Source organism: Capra hircus, unplaced genomic scaffold (genome assembly GCF_001704415.2).
Source record: "Capra hircus breed San Clemente unplaced genomic scaffold, ASM170441v1, whole genome shotgun sequence".
In the NCBI taxonomy this organism is placed as follows: domain Eukaryota; kingdom Metazoa; phylum Chordata; class Mammalia; order Artiodactyla; family Bovidae; genus Capra; species Capra hircus.
Genome location: NW_017189685.1, coordinates 238,233 through 260,912, shown reverse-complemented (window position 1 = coordinate 260,912; position 22,680 = coordinate 238,233). Strand labels below are relative to the sequence as shown.

General features: G+C 36.9%; 1 protein-coding gene across 7 annotated transcripts in view; it reads right to left on the bottom strand.

The window, feature by feature from the left end:
• Window positions 1-354: 354 nt before the first annotated feature.
• Window positions 355-22,680, bottom strand: part of LOC108634619 (lysine-specific demethylase 6A-like) — a 182,388-nt gene continuing 160,062 nt past the window's right edge. For 4 of the 7 annotated variants that reach the window (XM_018044664.1, XM_018044667.1, XM_018044669.1 and 1 more), the window contains 4 exons: window positions 19,984-20,125; window positions 10,749-10,875; window positions 2,529-2,716; window positions 355-1,553 (listed from right to left, as the gene is read on the bottom strand). In XM_018044664.1, the coding sequence (XP_017900153.1) occupies window positions 1,511-1,553; window positions 2,529-2,716; window positions 10,749-10,875; window positions 19,984-20,125 (500 nt within the window). In that variant the 3' untranslated portion in view covers window positions 355-1,510. The remainder of the gene's footprint in view (window positions 1,554-2,528; window positions 2,717-10,748; window positions 10,876-19,983; window positions 20,126-22,680) is intronic. The other 3 variants (XM_018044665.1, XM_018044668.1, XM_018044670.1) reach the window with 1 other exon arrangement.

The window sequence follows — 22,680 nt, the reverse complement described above, 5'->3', positions numbered from 1 at the left end:
TTTTACCAAAGTTCTCTGGAAATCTAGAAAATGTGATAAAATGAGAATAAAGCCCAAATGTTTCAGTAAGATATAGGCAGAAAACCAGGAACTGTTATAAAATGGTTACAGATTGAGTAGTTTGTTTATATGAAATAGAAAATTTCACAGAGCTTGTTAAAATTTACTAATGATAAAGGATTTGTATATATTCTCCCTCTCTCCTCACTGAACCATGTTGTATAAGCAGAAAATCATGGAATTTTAGGTCACCTAACTCCAGAAAATATGTCACTTAATATATTTATTATTAGAGTGGAGGCCATCATTATGAATCTCTTCCACACAATAAATAAAATTTATCAAGCTTACATGTTTCCTTTAAAACTGTAACTTCATTATTTCATTTTCTACTATACATTTTTCCAGCACTTATTTATTGGCAATCATTGTAATAACTGCAACCTCACCAACCAGAATAAAAGACATTTACTTTAAAAATACACATACTTTTGTAAGTAACGCTTTAAGGAAGGCATCTCAGAAACTACCTTAGAGGTGAAAAATTAAAAATTTGTTTTATCTTTTTATAATTCTATACTGTATTATAAATACATGTTATACATGTATGTGACATATATGTACATATAAAATATATATAATAAGATTTGAAAAGGAACAAAATCTGGGTTTTTACAGAAACTCTAAAACTAAAACAGTGGAAAATGCTTTAAACATGAAACAACTTTAGTAAAATTTCTGTACAATTTTAAAGTTTTATTTACACATATGAAATGTAAAAGGAGTAATGCTTAAAATTACAGAACTCCATATACTTAATGGCAGGTAAATCTTGAAAAAATAACATACCAGTCACAAATAATTTCAAGCAATAAATATGTATTCATAAATAGTGTAAATCTCTATCAAGATTAGAAACAAAAATCACAAAACTGAAGTTTATTTCTTAGTCTATGTGCAAACTATTATCTTTGCACCTTTACTATTAAGCTATTAAACATTTTTAAAACTTTCAATTTGGAACCATTATGGGCACCAAACAATATAGAAAAACTTAAAAGTGATTAAAAAAAAATCAACAAAAAAACCCTAACCTTTCTTCTCTAATTTTTCACATTAAAACACTTAAGCAAAGATTTAAATTTAACCATCTTAGCAAAAATATGACCAGTGAGGGCAGTGTATCTTCCCAAAGAAAGTTCTGAAATGATAAAATAAAAATGAAAGCTAATTTGTCAAGTCCAGAAACATTAAAAAAAAAAAAAAAAGATATCTTCAAAGCAGTAGTCTACTGGGCAGTGCCAGTTCTGTCACATAAACATAAAACATATGATAATTAAGAAAAGCTGGATCTATCCTGGAGCAGAGAAATGCTCTCCTATATCCAGTTGATTGACAATATTCTTGGAAGGTTGCATAGACATAGCTTTCAGTCAGCACTCTTATTAAGCAGCTATAATACCACTGGTGCAGAACTTTCCTGAAGATGAGAAAAGGTGTCATTTAATATTCACGGACCAGTATCAAGAAGAGGAGGATGATACTGAAGGAGCCTAAAATTAAAAGTAAGGTATGTTAATTGTTTCAGTATATTATTACTCCTCAAAAGTGTTCTCTATCTCATGGCTATAACCAATCTACAGTATACTTAGAAAGTGAGTTAGAAAGAAAGTCTTGAAGTTCAATAATCTGCTATTGTGACCTTTAGGGCCATATTTCTTAAGACCTGTAAATTATTACCCTCATTTTTCTTACTTAATCATTTAATCACAAGAATTTATAGGACATATTAAAACAAAAAAATAATTGTGGAAAATACTGTAAAAATTCAATTAAAATTTCACTAGTGAATTGTCTGTGAACTTTTCTCAGCAAGGGCACCTATTTCTCAAAACTTTTTTCTCTTTTAAGAAATCTAATGCACCATTCAATTGAAAATATCACAACTAAATTTCAACATTTAAAACAAAAGACATTTAAACAATACTAACAAGCCAGGAATGTTTCCATTCACAAAGCCATTTCAAGTCAGAAGAAAATGTACTTGCCTTTGAAATGAAAAGTTGCAGACCATACACATTTGTGGATTTGGTTTCATGCATGTTATATACCATTAGCAAAACACTATTACTTGTAACAAGAAATACATTTTAAATAAACACAATTAATTTATAACAGAGGAGTATTAAAAACATATCAATTTTCTGGGGGATCATACCTACACAATTAAGTAACCAAAATTTGGCTCTATCAATTAAGTAGCATAATATTATGATAATATTAACAAAGTACACTAAAGTTTTTAATGTAATTAATGTTATTAATTAGGCCACTCTAACTGAAAAGGAATAACAGGAATACACAATGACTTGATAAAGATAAAAGGTTTTCCAAGCATATAAAGAGGAATATTTTTCGTATGCACTGTTACTGAACCAACAGAAAATGTGAATGTCTTATTAATTCTTATAAATTTGGAAGTGAAAACAAACACTGATGCTTCAAAACATACCTAAATATGTACTCACATAATGAATTCACTTACTAATGTAAACTGGTCATATACTTGCATCAGGTCCTCAATTTTGTATTCTTCTAGCACCACGAAATTGTCCAGATTCCCACTTGCTTTTCGTGCACAGTCTTGGCAATGTACTATGTATGTCTTTTGAGAATTGCTTTCATTAGTGACAAAAAGAAGATCAAAAACTTCCACCTATTTTATACAAGAGAGAAAGCACTGAGCAGACATAGCTGAAATTATCTGTACCACTATTATAAAACTATAGAATTCTACTTTACATGAAAACGTGGATGATCATTTTGGACTAAATGCTGGGACTTTGATAAAAGGCTCCATAGGGGAATTCGCTGGTGGGCCAGTGGTTAAACTCTTCTCTTCCACAGCAAGGGGTATGGGATCAATTTTTCATTGGGAAGCTAAGATCTTGCATGCTGAGTGGCTCAAAGAATAAATGAATAAATAAAAAATACAGTAATAACCTTAAAAAACACCTAGGCCCCATAGTAGTGTTTAAGATGTCAGGTTTATTTTCTAGGACATCCAAAGACAAGGACAGTGTTAGGTATTTCGAAAATAACCTAATGCAATCATTGTAACCATGGATCAGCATGTTTCAATTTTCCACATAATTATCAGTACAAAAATCGTATTCATCAGTTCAGTTCAGTCGCTCAGTCGTGACCGACTCTGTGACCCCATGAACCACAGCACATCAGGCCTCCCTGTCCATCTCCAACTCCCAGAGTCCACCCAAACCCACGTCCATAGAGTTGGTGATGCCATCCAACCATCTCATCGTCTGGTGTCCCCTTCTTCTCCTGCCCTCAATTTTCCCAGCATCAGGACCTTTTCAAATGAGTCAGCTCTTCGCATCAGATGGCCAAAGTATTGGAATTCCAGCTTCAACATCAGTCCTTCCAGTGAACACCCAGGACTGATCTCCTTTAGAGTGGACTGGTGGGATCTCCTTGCAGTCCAAGGGACACTCAAGAGCCTTCTCCAGCACCACAGTTGAAAGCATCATTTCTTTGGTGCTCAGCGTTCTCTATAGTTCAACTCTCACATCCACACATGACCACTGGGAAAATCACAGCCTTGACTACATGTATCTTTGTTGGCAAAGTAATGTCTGTGCTTTTTAATATGCTGTCTAGGTTAGTCATAACTTTTCTTTCAAGGAGTAAGCATCTTTTAATTTGGATGCAATCACCATCTGCAGTGATTTTGAAACCCAGAATAATAAAGCCAGCCATTATTTCCACTGTTTTCCCATCTATTTGCCATGAACTGATGGGACTGGATGCCATCATCTTAGTTTTCTGAATGTTGAGCTTTAAGGTAACTTTTTCACTCTCCTCTTTCACTTTCATCAAAAGGCTCTTTAGTTCTTCTTCACTGCATCATTAAGTGTGGTGTCATCTGCATATCTGAGGTTATTGATATTTCCCCTGGCAATCTTGATTCCAGCCTGTGCTTCCTCCAGCTCAGCATTTCTCACGATGTACTCTGCATATAAGTTAAATGAGCAGGGTGACAATATAGCCTTGATGTTCTCCTTTTCCTATTTGGAACCAGTCTATTGATAATGCTTTGGTTTTAGTTGTCTTTCCCTGCAGGGGAGGAAAGACACATCTGTCTGACCTCTACAAATATAGTCACAACTCTTTGTGGTCCAGTGAACCCCAGCACGCCATGGTCCCCTCTTTCAGTATCTCCTGGAGTCTGCTCACACATCATAGTTGGTGATGCTACCTAAACATCTAATTCTCTGGTGCTTACTTCTCCTTTTGTCTTTACTCTTTCCCAGCACAAGGGAAAGATTTCCCTTGAGCTGGCTCTTTTCCAATGAGCTTGCTCTTCACATCAGGTGGACAAACTACTGGAGCTTCAGCATCAGGATCAGTCTTTCTGAAGAATATTCAGGGCTGATTTTCTTTAGGGTTGACTGGTTTGATCTCAAAGTTCACGGAGATCTCAAGAGTACTCTCCAGTCCCACAATTTGAGAGTATCAATTCTTTGGTGCTTAACCTTCTATATGGTCCAACTCTCACATCTATACATGACTACTGTAAAAACCACAGTTTTGCCTATATGGATCTTTGTCAGCTAAGTGATGTCTCTGCATTTTAACTCTAGGGCTATGGCTGTCACAAATTTCCTTTCAAGGAGCAAGCATCTTTTTATTTCATGCCTGCAGTCACCACCTGCAGTGATTTTGGAGCCAAGAAAATAAAATTTGCCTCTGTTTCCATTGTTTCCCCATCTATTTGCCATGAAGTGATGAGACAGGATACCATGACCTAAGTTATTTGAATGTTGAGTTTTAAGTCAGCTTTTTCACTCTCCTCTTTTACTCTCAAGAGGCTCTTTAGGTCCTTTTCATTTTCTGCCATCAGAGTAGTATCAACTCCATATCTGAGGCTGCTAATTCTCGATTCCAGCTTGTGATTCATCCAGCCTGGCATTTGGCATGATGTACTCTGCATATAAGTTAAGTAAGTAGGGTGACAATTAAAACTTTGCTGTACTCCTTTCCCAATTCTGAACCAATCAGTTGTTCCATGTCTGGTTCTAACTGTCGCTTCTTGGACAGCCATTCCCATCATGTTAGATCACTGATTTCTAAAACACCTGTGTTCACTCTTGCCATCTCCTGTTTGACCTTATCCAATTTTCCTTGATCATGGCCCAAACATTCCAGGTTCCTGTGCAATAATGTTCTTTACAGCATGGGACTTTACTCTCACCACTAGACACTATCACAACTGGGTGTCATTTCCACTTTGGCTCAGCTACTTCTTTCCTTCTGGGGCTACTAGTGATTGGCCTCCACTCTTCCCCAGTAGCATACTGGTACCGTCTGACCTGAGGGCTCATCTTCTGTCTCACATCTTTTGGCCTTTCATACTATCCAAGAGTTCTCACAGGAAGAATACTTGAATGGGCATTTTCTCCTCCACTGGACCACGTTTTGTTAGAACTCTTCACTATAACCTGTCTCTCTTGGATAGCTCTGCTAGACGTGTCTCATAGCTTCACTGAGTGACCCAAGCCCCTCTGCCATGAGAAGGCTATGATCCATGAAGAGGCCACTAACGTTTTGACTAACCCACATTATTCCTTTCTGGACTGCCATTATGATTAGTTTACTTTCAAGAGCAAGAAACTCACTGATGACTAATAAAGGGTGTTTATTTATTATCCTATTACATTAAGGAAAATAAGTACAGGGTGTATTTATGAACTGTACTGTACCAAAAGACAGTGTACTTCTTTTACAAATGTTGACTTGTAATGTTTCAGGATGGAAAATGGATAATACCTAGAATACTTGTTTTCATATACAGAAAAAATCATTTATCTGAGATATAAACGCTAACCAGAGTCTGTTTGGTCTTATAAAAATGTACTTCAATGAGGTTATGCAATGTTAAAACAGCCAAAAGATTTAATCAGTATATCTCAGAATTAAAATGTAATTTCAAGATTTCCTTCGGATATTCAATTTCTTAGGCAAGCGATCTTCTGACTTTTGTTTGACTTCAGTGATTAGAAACTCATCACCTTAAGTCGTCTTTGAACCACACTAGTAAAAGATCAGAGTTCATAAAGTTTTCCTTTATTCTAAATAGGCAGCAACATAGTTTAGTAATCCCAGTTAAAACATCTTGGTTCTTCAGCTTGTCATCATTCTCTATTTCTTCAACTATCATATTGATTTTACTTTCTAAATACTTTTCAGCTTCTCTCTCTTTTTTTAATGTCCTACTAATGAATCTCAGCCCTTAGTAATTTTTTTTAAACACCATTCTACAGACTTAATCCCTAGCAGTCCAGTGATTAAGACTCAAGCTTGCCCTGTTGGGGGCTTGGGATCAAAACATATATGGGAACTAACATCTCACATCCTATGCAATATGTACACTCCCAAGACCCCGAACAACAGACAAAAATGCTCAAAACTAGTCTCTTTACCTTCTTCATTTTCTTTATCAACTACCACTTGATGAAACACGTACCTTGACTTGTGTCCCTTGCTGCAGAACTTTTAATTATCTTAGAATAAACATCAGATTTCTTAAATTCAAGATGCTTATTGCTAGATATTATGTCTAGCTAGATATAGCTAGATACCACTAGCTATAGCTAGCTTATAGCTAGATACCACTAACTATAAGCATCTTACAGATTTTTAAAAATATGAAATACATTTTCCAACCACACTAAACTACCTAGCCTTTTTATTACTGTACTATTAGACTTGTGCAAAAGTAACTATGCCTTCAGACCCTATACTTTAAATCATTACAACTAGCTCTTTATTAATCAAAATGGGGACCAATTTAGTCAACCCATTTTTGCCAACAAGAAATAAGTTTATTGGTGAAGCATAAACATCTGTGCTTCAGCATTCATTGAATTCTTGGAAAGGATTTTCTGCTGACTGAAGTTGTCAAGATGCTTGAATATTGGAGATGAGGCAAATTGTAGCCCCATTTGTTCAACTTTTGAAGCATTGGTCATTGCTGTGAATAAATGGGCCTTTTCTGTTGACTAATGTTGACTGCAGGCATTCCAATTTTCAGTGCATCTCATTGATTTGTAGAGTATACTTCTCTGATGTAATGGTTAAGTTGGGATTCAGAAAGTTGAGTGAATCAGACCAGCAGCAGACACCTACAGTGACCACGACCTCTTATACATGCAAGTTTGCCTTTGGAATGTGCTTTGGACTTCTCAGTTCAACCATGGAGCTGACTGTCACAGTGAATAAAATCCACTTCTCACCAGATGTAACAATCTGAGTGAGAAATAGTCTGTGTTGTTGTGTGGAATAAAAGATGACAACACTTCAAAATGACTATTTTTTTTGATTTGTGGTCAGCTCATGAGGCACCCACTTATCCAGGTTTTCACCTTTTTAATTTGCTTCAAATGCCAAATGACCACAGAATGAACAAAGCTGAGTTCTTGGCCAACTTCTTGTGTAGTTCTAAGAGGATCAGCTTAGATGATATTCTCAGTTGGTTGCTGTCAACTTCTAATGGCTGTGCTCCTCATCTTCAGGGCTCTAGTCTCCACTACAAAACTTCTTCAAACACTACTGCACTGTATGTTCATAGGCAGTTCCTGGGCCAAATGTATTGCTGATGTTGACAGTTGTGTACACCATTTTATGACCCATTTTGAACTTGAATAAGAAAATTGCTTGAATTTGCTATTTGTCTAAAATCATTTCCATAGTCTAAAATACATGTATATAAATAGCCAGTAATAATTCATTGGCAAAAAACATAAAACAAGATATGCACATTAAAATGGTGTATAACAGAACCACATTTATTTAAGAATGTATTCTAGTATCAAATGGCAACATTCACCAATGCAAAACTGAAATTACTCCTGCATCAACTAATACTTGTTTTGTCCTCCATAAAACACAATGATGTTTTTATTCTCTGATTCAAGCCATTTTTTCCCTGCTGAAATAAAATAATTCACCTTTGAATGGGCCCCTACGGCAATATTAGAAAATAACTTTACCTACTTTTTTAAAGAACTATTTCTTTCTTTTTAATGGACTGATGTTGCTTTACAATATTGGTTTAATTTCTGTCACACACCAACATGAATTGACCGCAGGTGTACATATTTTTCCTTGTTCTTGAATCTCCCTCCCACCTCCTGCCCTTTCCCAACTCCTAGGTTATTACAGAGCCCTAGTTTGAGTTCCCTGAGTCAGAAAGTAAATTCCCATTGGCTATCTATTTATATATGTTAGTGTATATACATCCATGCTATTTTCTCCATTCATCTCACTCTCTCCCTCCCTCTTCTCCTGCACTCTTGTCCATAAATCTGTTCTCTATGCCTGCATCTTCACTGCTGTTCTGTGAACAGAGTCATCAGTACCATCGTTCTAGATTCCAAATACAGGAGTTAATATAGTTTTCTTTTTTACTTACTACACTCTATTATAGGCTCTAGGTTCAACCACCTCATTATAACTGACTCAAATGCATTCTTTTTTTTTTAATGCATTCTTTTTATAGCTGAGTAGTATTCCACTGTATACCACAGCTTCTTTATCCATTTGTCAGTCAATGGACAACGAAGCTGCTTCCATGTCTAGGCTATTGTAAACAGTGCTGCAATGAACACGGGGATACATGTGTCTTCTTCAATTTGGGTTTCCTCAGCAGATATGCCTAGGAATGGGATTGCTGGGTCATATGGTGGTTTTATTCCTAGCTTTTTAAGAAATCTTGATTATCATCTTTGATACTGGCTGTATCAATTTACATTCCCTCCAGCAGTGTAGGAGGGTTTCCTTGTCTCCACACTCTCCAGCACTCACTGTTTGTGGATTTTTTCATTATGGCCATTCTCTCTTGTCTCTCTGGTATGAGGTGATACCTCATTGTGGTTTTGATTTGCATTTCTCTAATAATGTGTGATGTTCAGTATCTTTTCATGTGTCTAAGAGCCATCTGTATGTTTTCTTTGGAGAAATGTATGTTTAGGTCTTTTGCCCACTTTTTGACTGGTGGTTGTTTGTCTTCCTGGTATTGAGCTGTATGAGCTGCTTGTATTTGAAAATTAATCTTGTCAGTTGTTTAATTTGCTATTATTTTCCACAGTCTTAAGGTTGTCTTTTCACATTGTTTACAGTTTCCTTTGCTGTGAAACATTTTTAAGTTTAATTAGGTCCCGCTTATTTTTGTTTTTATGTCCACTATTCTAGGGTTTAGGTCATAAAGGATCTTGCTAAATTTATGTCATACAGTGTTTTGCCTGCTTTTTCCTAGGAGTTTAATAGTTTCTGGTCTTACACTTAGGTTTTTAATTCGTTTTGAGCTTATCTTTGTGTACGGTCTTAGGAAGTGTCCTAAATTTTTTTTTTTTTTTTTTTGGCATGTGGTTGTCTAGTTCTTCCAGCACCACTTACTGAAGAGACTATCTTTTCCCCATTGTATAGTCTTGTCTCCTTTGTCAAATATAAGGTGTACATTTGTGTATGGCTTTATCTCTGGGCTTTCTATCTTATTCCATTGGTCTGTACTTTTTTGTCCTGTATCATATTGTTTTGATGACTGTAGCTTTGTAGTATAGTCTGAAATCAGGTTAAGTTCATTCCTTCAGCTTCAATCTTCAAGATTACTCTGGCTATTGGGGATCTTTTATGTTTCCATACAAACTGTGAAAAATTTTTGTTCTAGTCTGAAAAATGCCATTAGTAATTCAATAAGGGACTACACTGAATCTGTAGCTTGTTTTGATACTGCAGTCATTTTCACAATATTGATTCAACCAAGAAGTATGGAATATCCCTCCATCTGTTTATGTCATCTTTGATATCTTTAACCAGTGTCTTTAATTGTGTGTATATAGATTTTTTTGTCTGCTTAGACAGGTTTATCCTAGATATTTTTTGTGTGTGTGCAATGGTAAATGACATTGATTCCCTAATTTCTCTTTCTGATTTTTCATTGTGAGTATAGAAGAATCCAAGCAATTTCTGTGTACTGATTTTCGTCCTGTAACTTTACTATTTCATAAGTCATTGAATAATAATCTGTATATACGCCCACAGACATTATAGTTTTTACACATATTACATTCATATGTTTATAATTTGTATCCTGTAAGTAGAATATAATCTCACGTAGAACAGCTTACCACATTTTTATGTCTTCACTTTTAAATCTTTGCTACAAGAAAAAAAATTAACAAATGTTTATGAAATTAAGCAGAAAAGACTTAGTAGTGCATGGCATATATATATATACCGAAATAGATTGTTGGCAACTGTGTACTTATGATAAATAGTTCCAACTTCAAAATATGAGATTATATCATCTGATAAAGAAAGTCTTACATAATTGCTACTGTTAGGAGATACTTCTGAGTAAACACAGAGTTAACAGAATATTATACCATTAAGAGGGGAGCTTGAGGGAGAATGGATACATGTGTATGGGTAGCTGAGTCCTTTTGTTGTCTACCTGAAACTATCACAACATTGTTAATCAGTCATGCTCCAATACAAAATAAAAAGCTAAAAAAATATTATACCATCAAATGAAAATTTAATATAATAGCTATGATATTCAATTTCAACAAAATGCATCACATGAAAAGTATACGTAAGTTTATAATTAAAAGACAAAAGAAACCAAACCCTAGAAAAACCACAAAAAAACTGTCAATAAGAACAGTTACCTCACAAATGCTACAGTAATGTGCTGGTTCATCATTTGTCCGGCCATGCCATGTAATCTCTTTTCCTGCTGTAATAAGAGCTTCCCTCAGTGTCAGACATTGCTTCAGAATTTTCATAAGGCAATACCTAGTGTAGAGAGAATTATTGTGACAACTGAATACTGAGTACTCTTAGCACAAATAACAAATAACTTTAAGAATCATGTTTCCAAGTCTAAACTGGAGGCTGAATACTTTTGATTATAATAAGGTAATAAAGTATATATTTACTCTTAGATAGTCAAAACAATCATTTATATATGACTGACTTTAAAATTCCAGATACTGTAAAATATTACTTATGGGTTATATTTTACAGTTAGTTTAATTACAGTACTAAAGATAAAAGTACTAAAATTCTTGTTTCAAATTTTAATTTGAAGGTAATCTAATGGTATCTTTAATTTATATTAAAATTTTTGGTAATATGTATTTTTTCCATACATTCATGCTTCTGATATTAATATAGTGAATCTTCACAAATTGTGCTAGTTTTTCCATAATTCGCTGTTACTACTCAAAATTGTGTCCTACAGCACCCACAACTGTGTATCAAAGCTCTCCTCTGAATACAGAAGTGGATGATGCAATCTGGGAAGGATAATTTAACTTTAAAAAGCACAGAACTGGTTTAGCAATGTGATGTCACAACAATGTTTGTGAACAGTATAACCCCCTAAGAGTATTCGTTTGATCAGTATCAAACTAATTTAGAGCTCTCTGATATACTGAACTGCTACTGGATCTGAGTCTGGAAGATATTATCATATTATTATATATAAACTATTATTTCAAAGAAAAGATAAAACATTAAATGTATCTACTATCCTCCTTATATTTACTGCTTTTAGTCTTTATTTCATATCCAAACGTATAGTTACTGATAGCAAAGGCTTTATTTCCTAGTTACTTAAATAAGACTATACCTGGCATAGAATAAGCACATAATAAATACTTGAATCTTAAGTAGGAGATGATTTCTCTTTCCCAGATTCCTTACTGACAGAGCTACACATAAAACTGAGCCTAAAAGGGTGATAACACCATGGACAGCCTACAAATCCTTCTAGCTGGCTTTGTTAACTATTCAAAGAACACTTTGTATATATATTACAAAGCTGAATCTAATACATTATCTTTTCTTTTCTTAAGGATTTTATTAAAAGGAATATTCTAATTTTTATGAGTATATAAGCTGTATAAAAAGTCAACCACTATAATAAACATAATAAATTTCAACTATCTTCAAATGTTAATTATGAACTGAAGAGTGAAGTTTTCCCTTACACTTCAACCAAATTATTTTTAAATTAAAAAAATAATACAGCTTACTGTGAAAAATACATGGAAAAATCAAGAATAAACACAGCCCTCATTACCTCTACTTTAAGCTAAAATGTACAAATGTATTATCTTCTTATGATACACCAATGAAGAAAATTAGAAGGAAGGAAGGAAATAGTAGTGCCAAAAAAGTTGAACAGTTCTTTGGAGACCTACAAGACCTTCTGGAACTAACACCCCGAAACGATGTTCTTTTCATTATAGGGAACTGAAATGCAGAAGTAGGAAGTCAAGAAACACCTAGAGTAACAGGCAAATGTGGCATTGGAGTAGAGAATGAAGCAGGGCAAAGGCTAATACAGTTCTGCCAAGAGAACGCACTGGTCACAGCAAACACCCTCTTACAACAACATGAGAGAAGACTCTACACATGGACTTCACCAGATGGTCAACACTGAAATCAGACTGATTATATTCTTTGCAGCCAAAGATGAAGAAGCTATATACAATTAGCAAAAACAAGACCGGGAACTGACTCTGGCTCAGATCATGAACTCCTTATTGCCAAATTTAGACTGAAACTGAAGAAAGTGGAGAAAACCACTAGACCATTCAGGTATGACCTAAATCAAATCCCTCTGACTATACAGTGGAGAAGACAACGGCACCCCACTCCAGTACTCTTGCCTGGAAAATTCCATGGGTGGAGGAGCCTAGAAGGCTGCAGTCCATGGAGTTGCTAACAGTTGGATGCAACTGAGCGACTTCACTTTCACTTTTCACTTTCATGCACTGGAGAAGGAAATGGCACCCCACTCCAGTGTTCCTGCCTGGAAAATCCCAGACACGGGGGAGCCTGGTGGGCTGCCATCTATGGGATCGCACCGAATCAGACACAACTGAAGTGACTTAGCAGCAGCAGCATACAGTGGAAATAGAGAAATAGATTTAAGGGACTAGATCTGACAGATAGAGTGCCTGATGAACTATGGACAGAGGTTCGTGACACTGTACTGGAGACAGTGATCAAGACCATTTCCAAGAAAAAGAAATGCAAAAAAGCAAAATGGTTGTCTGAGGAGGCCTTACAAATAGCTGTGAAAAGAAGAGAGGCGAAAAGCCAAGGGGAAAAGGAAAGATATACCCATTTGAATGCAGAGTTCCAAACAGTTAAGAAGAGATGAGAAAGCCTTCCTCAGTGACCAGTGCAAAGAAATAGAGGAAAACAATACAATGGGAAAGACCAGAGATTGCTTCAAGAAAATCAGAGATATCAAGGGAACATCTCATGCAAAGATGGGCTCAATAAAGGACAGAAATGCTATGGACCTAACAGAAGCAGAAGATATTAAGAAGAGGTGACAAAAATACACAGTAGAACTGTACAAAAAAGATGTTCATGACCCAGATAATCATGATGGAGTGATCACTCACCTAGAGCCAGACATCCTGGAATGTGAAGTCAAGTGGGCCTTAGGAAGCATCACTAGAAATAAAGCTAGTGGAGGTGATGGATTTCCAGTTCAGCTATTTCAAATCCTAAAAGATGATGCTATGAAAGTGCTGCACTCAATATGCCAGCAAATTTGGAAACCTCAGCAGCAGCCACAGGACTAGAAAAGGTCAGTTTTCATTCCAATCCCAAAGAAAGGCAATGTTAAAGAATGCTCAAACTACCACACAATTGCACTCATCTCACACGCTAGTAAAGTGATGCTCAAAATTGTCCAAGCCAGGCTTTAGTAATAGAGGAAATGTGAACTTCCAGATGTTCAAGCTGATTTTAGAAAAGGCAGAGGAACCAGAGGTCAAATTGCCAACATCCGCTGGATCATGAAAAAAGCAAGAGAGTTCCAGAAAAACATCTATTTCTGCTTTACTGACTATGCCAAAGCCTTTGATGTATGGATCACAATAAACTGGAAAATTCTTCAAGGGATGGGAATACCAGACCACCTGATCTGTCTCTTGAGATACCTGTATGCAAGTCAGGAAGCAACAGTTAGAACTGGACATCGAAGAACAGATTGGTTCCAAATATGAAAATAAGTACATCAAGGTTGTATATCGTCACCCTGCGTATTTAACTTGTATGTAGAGTACATCATGAGAAATGCTGGGCTAGAAGAAGCATAAAGTGGAATCAAGATTGCCAGGAGAAATATGACTAAGCTCAGATATGCAGATGACACCACCCTTATGGCAGAAAGTGAAGAAGTAAAGAGCTTCCGAATGAAAGTGAAAGAGAAGAGTGAAAATGTTACCTTAAAGCTCAACATTCAGAATACTAAGATCATGGCATCCAGTCCCATCACTTCATGGCAAATAGATGGGAAAACAGTGGAAATGGTGGCTGGCTTTATTATTCAGGGTTCCAAAATCACTGCAGATTGTTTTTGCACCCATCAAATTAAAAGATGCTTACTCCTTGGAAAGAAAGTTACGACCAACCTAGACAGCATATTAAAAAGCAGTGACATTACTTTGTCAACAAAGGTCCGTCTAGTCAAGGTTTTCCAGTGGTCATGTACTCATGTTAGAATTGGACTATAAAGAAAGCTGAGTGATGAAGAATTGATGCTTTTGAACTGTGGTGTTGGAGAAGACTCTTGAGAGTCCCTTGGACTGCAAGGAGATCCCTCCAGTCCATCCTAAAGATCAGTCCCGGGTGTTCATTGGAAGGACTGACGTTGAAGCTGAAACTCCAATACTTTGGGCACCTGATGTGAAAAGCTGACTCATATGAAAAGACCTTGATGCTGGGAAAGACTGAAGGCAGGAGGAGAAATAGACTCAAGAGGATAAGATGGTTGGATGGCATCAACATGGACATGATGGTTGGATGGCATCACTATGGACATGGCTTTGGGTGGACTCTGGGAGTTGGAGATGGATAGAGAGGCCTGGCATGATGTGGTTCATGGGAAATCAGTAAGTCAGACACGACTGTGAGACTGAACTGAGACTGAGACCACAACCGAAAAATGAGAAAATTCCTCCTCATGGAAGAAAAATTGTGGTGTTTGCATTTCAAATATTGAGAGAAAACCTGACAAACTGGAGGAGTCTAGACAACATTGAGAATAATGAAGGTAGAGAATGAAAATGTTAAAAGTGAGAGAGGTTTTAAGTTTATGACCAAATGAGAGATGTTTTAAGTTTATGACCAAGAAGTAAGAAAACTACAAGATGATAACCAGCTTTTCTTCATTACTTTTTCTCTCTTATCTCACTATTCAATTTGTATGTAAACTCTTGAGTTCAATCTTCACAACAGTATGTTGTATAATCTTTTTCTACTTCCATTGCTATAATCACAATCCAAGTTAGCTAGCTGGATTTCTTCAACTGTCTGTTTTCTTTATTTTCATCTTCCATTCCCAATCTTTACACCCAAAGTAATGAACAGATTCACACTTCAAAGCTGTAAAACAAAAAAAATCTCTTTCCCTTCTTCTATAACACATGGAATTACTATCTAAACTACTTAACATTGCCTACAAGAACCCTTGTAGGCTTCCTTAGTGGCTCAGCAATAAAGATTCCTGTCAGTGCAGGAGACATTGGTTCTATTCCTGGGTCTGGAAGACCTGGAGATAGAAATAGCAATCCATTCCAGTATTCTTGCCTGGAGAATCCCATGGACAGAGGAGCCTGGTGGGCTAACGTTCATAGGGTGGCAAAGAATCAGACGTGACTGAGCAACTAAACAACAAATACATCTATAATTCTGTACCTTAGCATTTTTCTGAGTTCATTGCCACAGATAATTCCTTTCCTCTGTACTGCTACAGCCATTTCTGTCCCATGAGCACATCTGCCGGGAGCCAGCACAGGGAATCCCGCCCATGACAAAGGTCATGAGGAAGGGGTCCTCTGCCCGGGCATCTACCCCAAAACCAAATTCTGTCTGTTTACTGTTAGCTATACTATACTCTTCTGACGTTAATGGGGGGCTATCCCCGACCAACTTTCTCTAAAGAAAATTAACTTAGAGCTCTAGTTAATAACTCTCCTGGGCATAAAAAGAGCGTTTCAATCCAAAAACCCCTCTGATGGCTTTCTAGCCTGCCTGACAGGTTTATCTGGACTCTTACAGCTACGCATGTGATTGTTTACAGCCTCCCAACCTGGAGAGGCATAGGAAGCTTAAAACATCCTAGGAATGTAGGGGTTTCCGAGAAGTAAAAATCTCTAGAATAGAACTGATTAAGGGTTTCATTGTTGAGCCAATACTTGCTGCCAAGTTTTCATATCTTTTATTTGTTGATATAGCTGATATGTAGAAAAAACAGATAGTAGCCCTGGCATTAGCAACATTAGATCTTTGAGTTAAGTACTTTCTCTGTTATAACCCACTGCAACTTTGTTCTATAGGGATTTAACTTTAGTGCTTTGAGGGTGATGCAGATTAAAGAAAAACACTTCAGGGGAAATGAGATTAACATTCATTAAGGAAGAGAGCCATAAAGTGTTAACAGGCCTCTTGGCCAGAAGATAATGTAAATCACCTGAGAGCTTTTGTATACGGAAAGATATGGAGAAAGAAAGCCTGCTATTCATAAGGGTCAGGACTGCTGCCCCTACATGACTCTGCATCTTCCATTATGCAAAACTTAGGGTTATATAAGCACTTTTTGAAAATAAAGTTACGGGGTTTTTGCACAAGCTTGGCCTCCCCCATGTCAACTCTTTTTCTCCCTCTCCCTCCTTCTCTTTTCAGGCTGATCCCTTGGAACACACAGGCTCACTCTGTCTACTTATTTGCCTGGGCTTCTAAGACCCACACGAGAGGGAGGCAAAGGTAGGGCACCCTCCGCTATTCAAGCGGGTGCCTGTGGCCTATGTAGCCGGTGCAACTTTCTTGAGACTTTATTAGCTTTCCATGTCAACCAAAGAATACCAGACTTTTTTCTCCTCTATTTTTTCAATATATAATTCTTCCCAAATCTCTCTTTAAATCTCTAATTAATCTCTCTTTAATCGCCAACTCCATCCCCGCTTTGAATTACTGTGGATCCACCAGGGCTGGACCCCGGCACACATCAGTTGTTTTTTTTGAGGCTTTCACTTGTTTTCAGGACCTGAAAGGTTTTTACCCCTCGCTTTTCTTCTAGTTCTCTTTTTTATGACTCTTGTTCATTATAGAAACCATGCTGTCATACACGACTTGAACAAAGGTAGCATTCTCCATGACCTTAACCAAAAAACAAATTTGTAAAAATGTACTTTACATATATTACTTAATTATAACTTATTTATCTGTTTGAGAATTTATTTATCTAGGTCACCCCACTTGTTTCACTTATATGCAGAGTACATCATGAGAAATGCTGGGCTGGAAGAAACACAAGCTGGAATCAAGATTCCTGGGAGAAATATCAATAACGACACCACCCTTATGGCAGAAGTGAAGAGGAACTAAAAAGCCTCTTGATGAAAGTGAAAGAGAGTAAATAAGTTGGCTTGAAGCTCAACATTCAGAAAATGAAGATCATGGCATCTGGTCCCATCACTTCATGGGAAATAGACGGGGAAACAGTGTCAGACTTTATTTTTTGGGCTCCCAAATCACTGCAGATGGTGACTGCAGCCATGAAATTAAAAGACGCTTATTCCTTGGAAGAAAAGTTATGACCAACCTACATAGCATATTCAAAAGCAGAGACTTTACTTTGCCTTCTAAGGTCTGTCTAGTCAAGGCTATGGTTTTTCCTGTGGTCATGTATGGATGTGAGAGTTGGACTGTGAAGAAAGCTGAGCGCTGAAGAATTGATGCTTCTGAACTGTGGTGTGGGAGAAGACTCTTGAGAGTCCCTTGGACTGCAAGGAGATTCAACCAGTCCATTCTGAAGGAGATCAGTCCTGGGATTTCTTTGGAAGGAATGATGTTTAAGCTGAAACTCCAGTACTTTGGCCACCTCATGAGAAGAGTTGACTCATTGGAAAAGACTCTGATGCTGGGAGGGATTGAGGGCAGGAGGAGAAGGGTACAACAGAGGATGAGATGACTGGATGGCATCACCGTTGATGGACGTGAGTTTGAGTGAACTCCGGGAGTTGGTGATGGACAGGGAGGCCTGGTGTGCTGATTCAGGGGTCACAAAGAACTGGACATGATTGAGTGACTGAACCGAACTGAACTGAACTAGGTTAAATCACAAAAGAAAGAGGCTGTTTTTTACATTCCACAGTATCTACTTTATTGCCAAGAATATGGTGAAGAATAGAGTTTGTGGTTCTCAAATATTTGATGAATGGGATTCATTCTGCCTAAAACCTAAAGAAAACATAGGCCAAAAAGAGTCAAATGGAACATCTGGATCAGCCTATACTTATTTTCATGAATTAGAGTTAATGGTCATAATGAAGTTACCAAATGACCATCCATAATTGTGGATCTATAATATGAATTACTGCCTTAGTTCCAAATTTGAATGATGGATGGTCTTTCAAACATTTCTAATTTTAAATCTCAAACATAAAGAAAATGGAATGAGTCAATAAGTAAAATATTGCATACCCTTACTGAACAATTTTGTTTGGGTATATTTGTTAAAGAAAATTTTGAAAATAAATTAAAAATTAGCATTACATCTCAAGATACTAGTTTGTGAGACTAACTAGACTAATCTAATTAGACTATCTAGTCTAAGATTTAGTACACTAAATCTTTGTCTACCATTCACAAACACACAGAAGTAGTGAAAGGACTTGAAAAGAACAACAGAAAATAGTAATTTACATATTTAGCCTATAATTTCCAATATTCATTTGCTGATGGCATGAGGGGAGAGGAAGTGAAAGAAAAACACATAAACTGAAGTTTGGAGAAACAGTGGTAACTGGCTTGTTCTGAAAAAATGTACCAAAGGACTCTAAAAACATGATTCCATTCTATACTAACACAATAAACCAAGTAAATTTTCTGCTTTTGTAAGGTTTTTGTTGTGCATGTCAATTCTCTGATTTTGTTAACTTATGTTTATAATATATACTCGTTTGTTAAGTGGGCAAAAGCATTAGGTCTAAAAAAACAATGCATATACATTAATTAAAAATGACCTATTGCAAAAAAGAAAACAATTTCAAGCCATCACCTCAACCTTCAGCAAGTCAAAAGCTTCTTACAACAGTAACATAAAGGATCACTAATCATAGTTCACTACCAGAAATATACCAATAAAGAAAAATCTGAAATACTGTGAGAATTAGCAAAATTATACATGAAAAGAAAGTGGGCAGGAAAGAAATGGTGCTGACACTTGTTCAATACTGATTTGCCACAAATCAATTTGTAAAACACACAGAATTTGCAAACTGCAGTCAGGTAAACAGCAATAAGATGATGTATGCCTATATTCTAAATGCACCTACAAAACAAAGGGAACAGAAACTTAAGATAACAAATGAGCAATTAGTAGACTATATATACATACATATATACGTAGATGTTAATCTATTAAATTTACAAATGGATCAAGAAGGGGATAATTTGATTATAGTAGGAAACTTAATTAGTTAAGACTGTTTAAAATGATAATTTCTTTATGAGATATTTATAATAATCTCACTCTCTGTGCTTCAGACAGCCTTCCAGTATTAAAACTAAAGGGGTCCTAGGACATCAGTTTGGCCAAAGGTTAAGAAAAAGGACACCTGTATGCGTTTCCTAGTAAAGAATCATGTATGCCTTCATTATTCTCTATGCCACAATAACTGGCATATTTCAAAAGATGTGAAGTATTTTTTAACATGTGAGCATTAAGATCCTGGGGCAACTTTATCATCTGTTATCAACATATAAATCTTCAGGAGAAAAACATTCATTAGATAACTTTATCATACTCCCTGTCCTCTATTTTCTACCACAAGCATCCAAAAAACTACAGCAACTTTGGAAAGGACTTACTTAATCATTTCAAAAAGCTTGGGATCTGAAACTTTGATGTTTCGTGCCATATTCCAGGAGAGATGAACCATGGGTACTAATGATTTTACACTTTGCAATTTGTTCCACTCATACCGTTCCACTGCCAATTTGTACTGGCTGGCTAGGATGGAGAAAAAAATTTAAGTTAAAAATGAAACTAACAAAATATATTAACATAATCATTATCACCACTCAGGTCATCATTTTAGTGGTAATTCTGAAAAACTAAAAACACTAAAATATGGTTCTCATAAAAATTACAGTTAAAAATTGCCATTAAAGAGCACTTCTTCAATTGCTTCAGTTTAGTTCAGTTCAGTCGCTCAGTCATGTCCGACTCTTTGTGACCCCATGAATCACAGCACGCCAGGCCTCCCTGTCCATCACCAACTCCTGGAGTTGACTCAGATTCATGTCTGTCGAATCAGTGATGCCATCCAGCCATCTCATCCTTTGCTGTACCCTTCTCTTCCTGCCCCCAATCCCTCCCAGTATCAGACTCTTTTCCAATGAGTCAACTCTTCTCATGAGGTGGCCAAAGAACTGTAGTTTCAGCTTTAGCATCATTCCTTCCAAAGAAATCCCAGGGCTGATTTCCCTCAGAAAGGACTGGTTGGATCTCCTTGCAGTCCAAGGGACTCTCAAGAGTCTTCTCCAACACCACAGCTCAAAAGCATCAATTCTTCGGCGCTCAGCCTTCTTCATAGGCCAACTCTCACATCCATACATGACTACTGCAAAAACCATAGCCTTCACTAGATGGACCTTAGTAGGCAAAGTAAAGTCTCTGCTTTTGAATATGCTATTTAGGCTGGTCATAACTTTTCTTCCAAGGAATAAGCGTCTTTTAATTTCATGGCTGCAGTCACCATCTGCAGTGATTTTGGAGCCCCCCAAAATGAAGTCTGACACTGTTTCCACTGCTTCCCCATCTATTTCCCATGAAGTTATGGGACCGGATGCCATGATCTTCGTTTTCTGAATGTTGAGCTTTAAGCCAGCTTTTTCACTCTCCTCTTTCACTTTCATCAAGAGGCTTTTTAGTTCCTCTTCACTTTCTGCCATAAGGGTGGTGTTATCTGCATATCTGAGGTTACTGATATTTCTCCCGGCAAACTTGATTCCAGCTTGTGTTTCTTCCAGTCCAGCGTTTCTCATGATGTACTCATTATATAAGTTAAATAGCAGGGTGACAATATACAGCCTTGATGCACTCCTTTTCCTTTTTGGAACCAGTCTGCTGTTCCATGTCCAGTTCTAACTGTTGCTTCCTGACCTGCAGACAGATTTCTCAAGAGGCAGGTCAGGTGGTGTGGTATTCCCATCTCTTGAAGAATTGTCCACAGTTTATTGTGATCCACACAGTCAAAGGCTTTGGCATAGTTAAGAAAGCAGAAGTAAGATGTTTTTCTGGAACTCTCTTGATTTTTCCATGATCCAGTGGATGGTAGCAATTTGATCTCTGGTTCCTCTACCTTTTCTAAACCCAGCTTGAACATTAGCAAGTTCACGGTTCACGTATTGCTGAAGCCTGGCTTGGATAATTTTGAGCATTATTTTATTAGCATGTGAGATGAGTACAATTGTGTGGTAGTTTGAGCATTCATTGGCATTGCCTTTCTTTGGGGTTGGAATGAAAACTGACCTGTTCTAGTCCTGTGGCCACTGCTGAGTTTTCCAAATTTGTTGGCATATTGAGTGCAGCACTTTCATAGCATCATCTTTTAGGATTTGAAATAGCTCAACTGGAAATCCATCACCTCCGCTAGGCTTTGTTCATAGTGATGCTTTCTAAGGCCCACTAGACTTCACATTCTAGGATGTCTGGCTCTAGATGAGTGATCACACCATCGTGATTATCTGGGTGTGAAGATCTTTTCTGTACAGTTCTTCTGTGTATTCTTGCCACCTCTTCTTAATATCTTCTGCTTCTGTTAGGTCCATAGCATTTCTGTCCTTTATCGAGCCCAACTTTGCATGAAATGTTCTCTTGGTATCTCTAATTTTCTTGAAGAGATCTCTAGTCTTTCCTATTCTGTTCTTTCACTCTATTTCTTTATATTGATCCCTGAAGAAGGCTTTCTTATCTCTTCTTGCTATTCTTTGGAACTCTGCATTCAGATGCTTATATCTTTCCTTTTCTCCTTTGCTTTTCGCTTCTCTACTTTTCACAGCTATTTGTAAGGCCTCCCCAGACAGCCATTTCGCTTTTTTGCGTTTCTTTTCCATGGGGATGGTCTTGATCCCTGTCTCCTGTACAGTGTCACGAACCTCATTCCATAGTTCATCAGGCACTCTGTCTACCAGATCTAGGCCCTTATATCTATTTCTCACTTCCACTGTATAATCATAAGGGATTTGATTTAGGTCATACCTGAATGGTCTAGCAGTTTTCCCTACTTTCTTCAATTTGAGTCTGAATTTGGTAATAAGGAGTTCATGATCTGAGCCGCAGTCAGCTCCTGGTCTTGCTTTTGTTGACTATATCGAGCTTCTCCATCTTTGGCTGCAAAGAATATAATATATCTGATTTCGGTGTTGACCATCTGGTGCTGTCCATGTGTAGAGTCTTGTGTTGTTGGAAGAGGGTGTTTGCTACGATCAGTGCATTTTCTTGGCAAAACTCTATTAGTCTTTGCCCTGCTTCATTCCGCATTCCACGGCCATGTTTGCCTG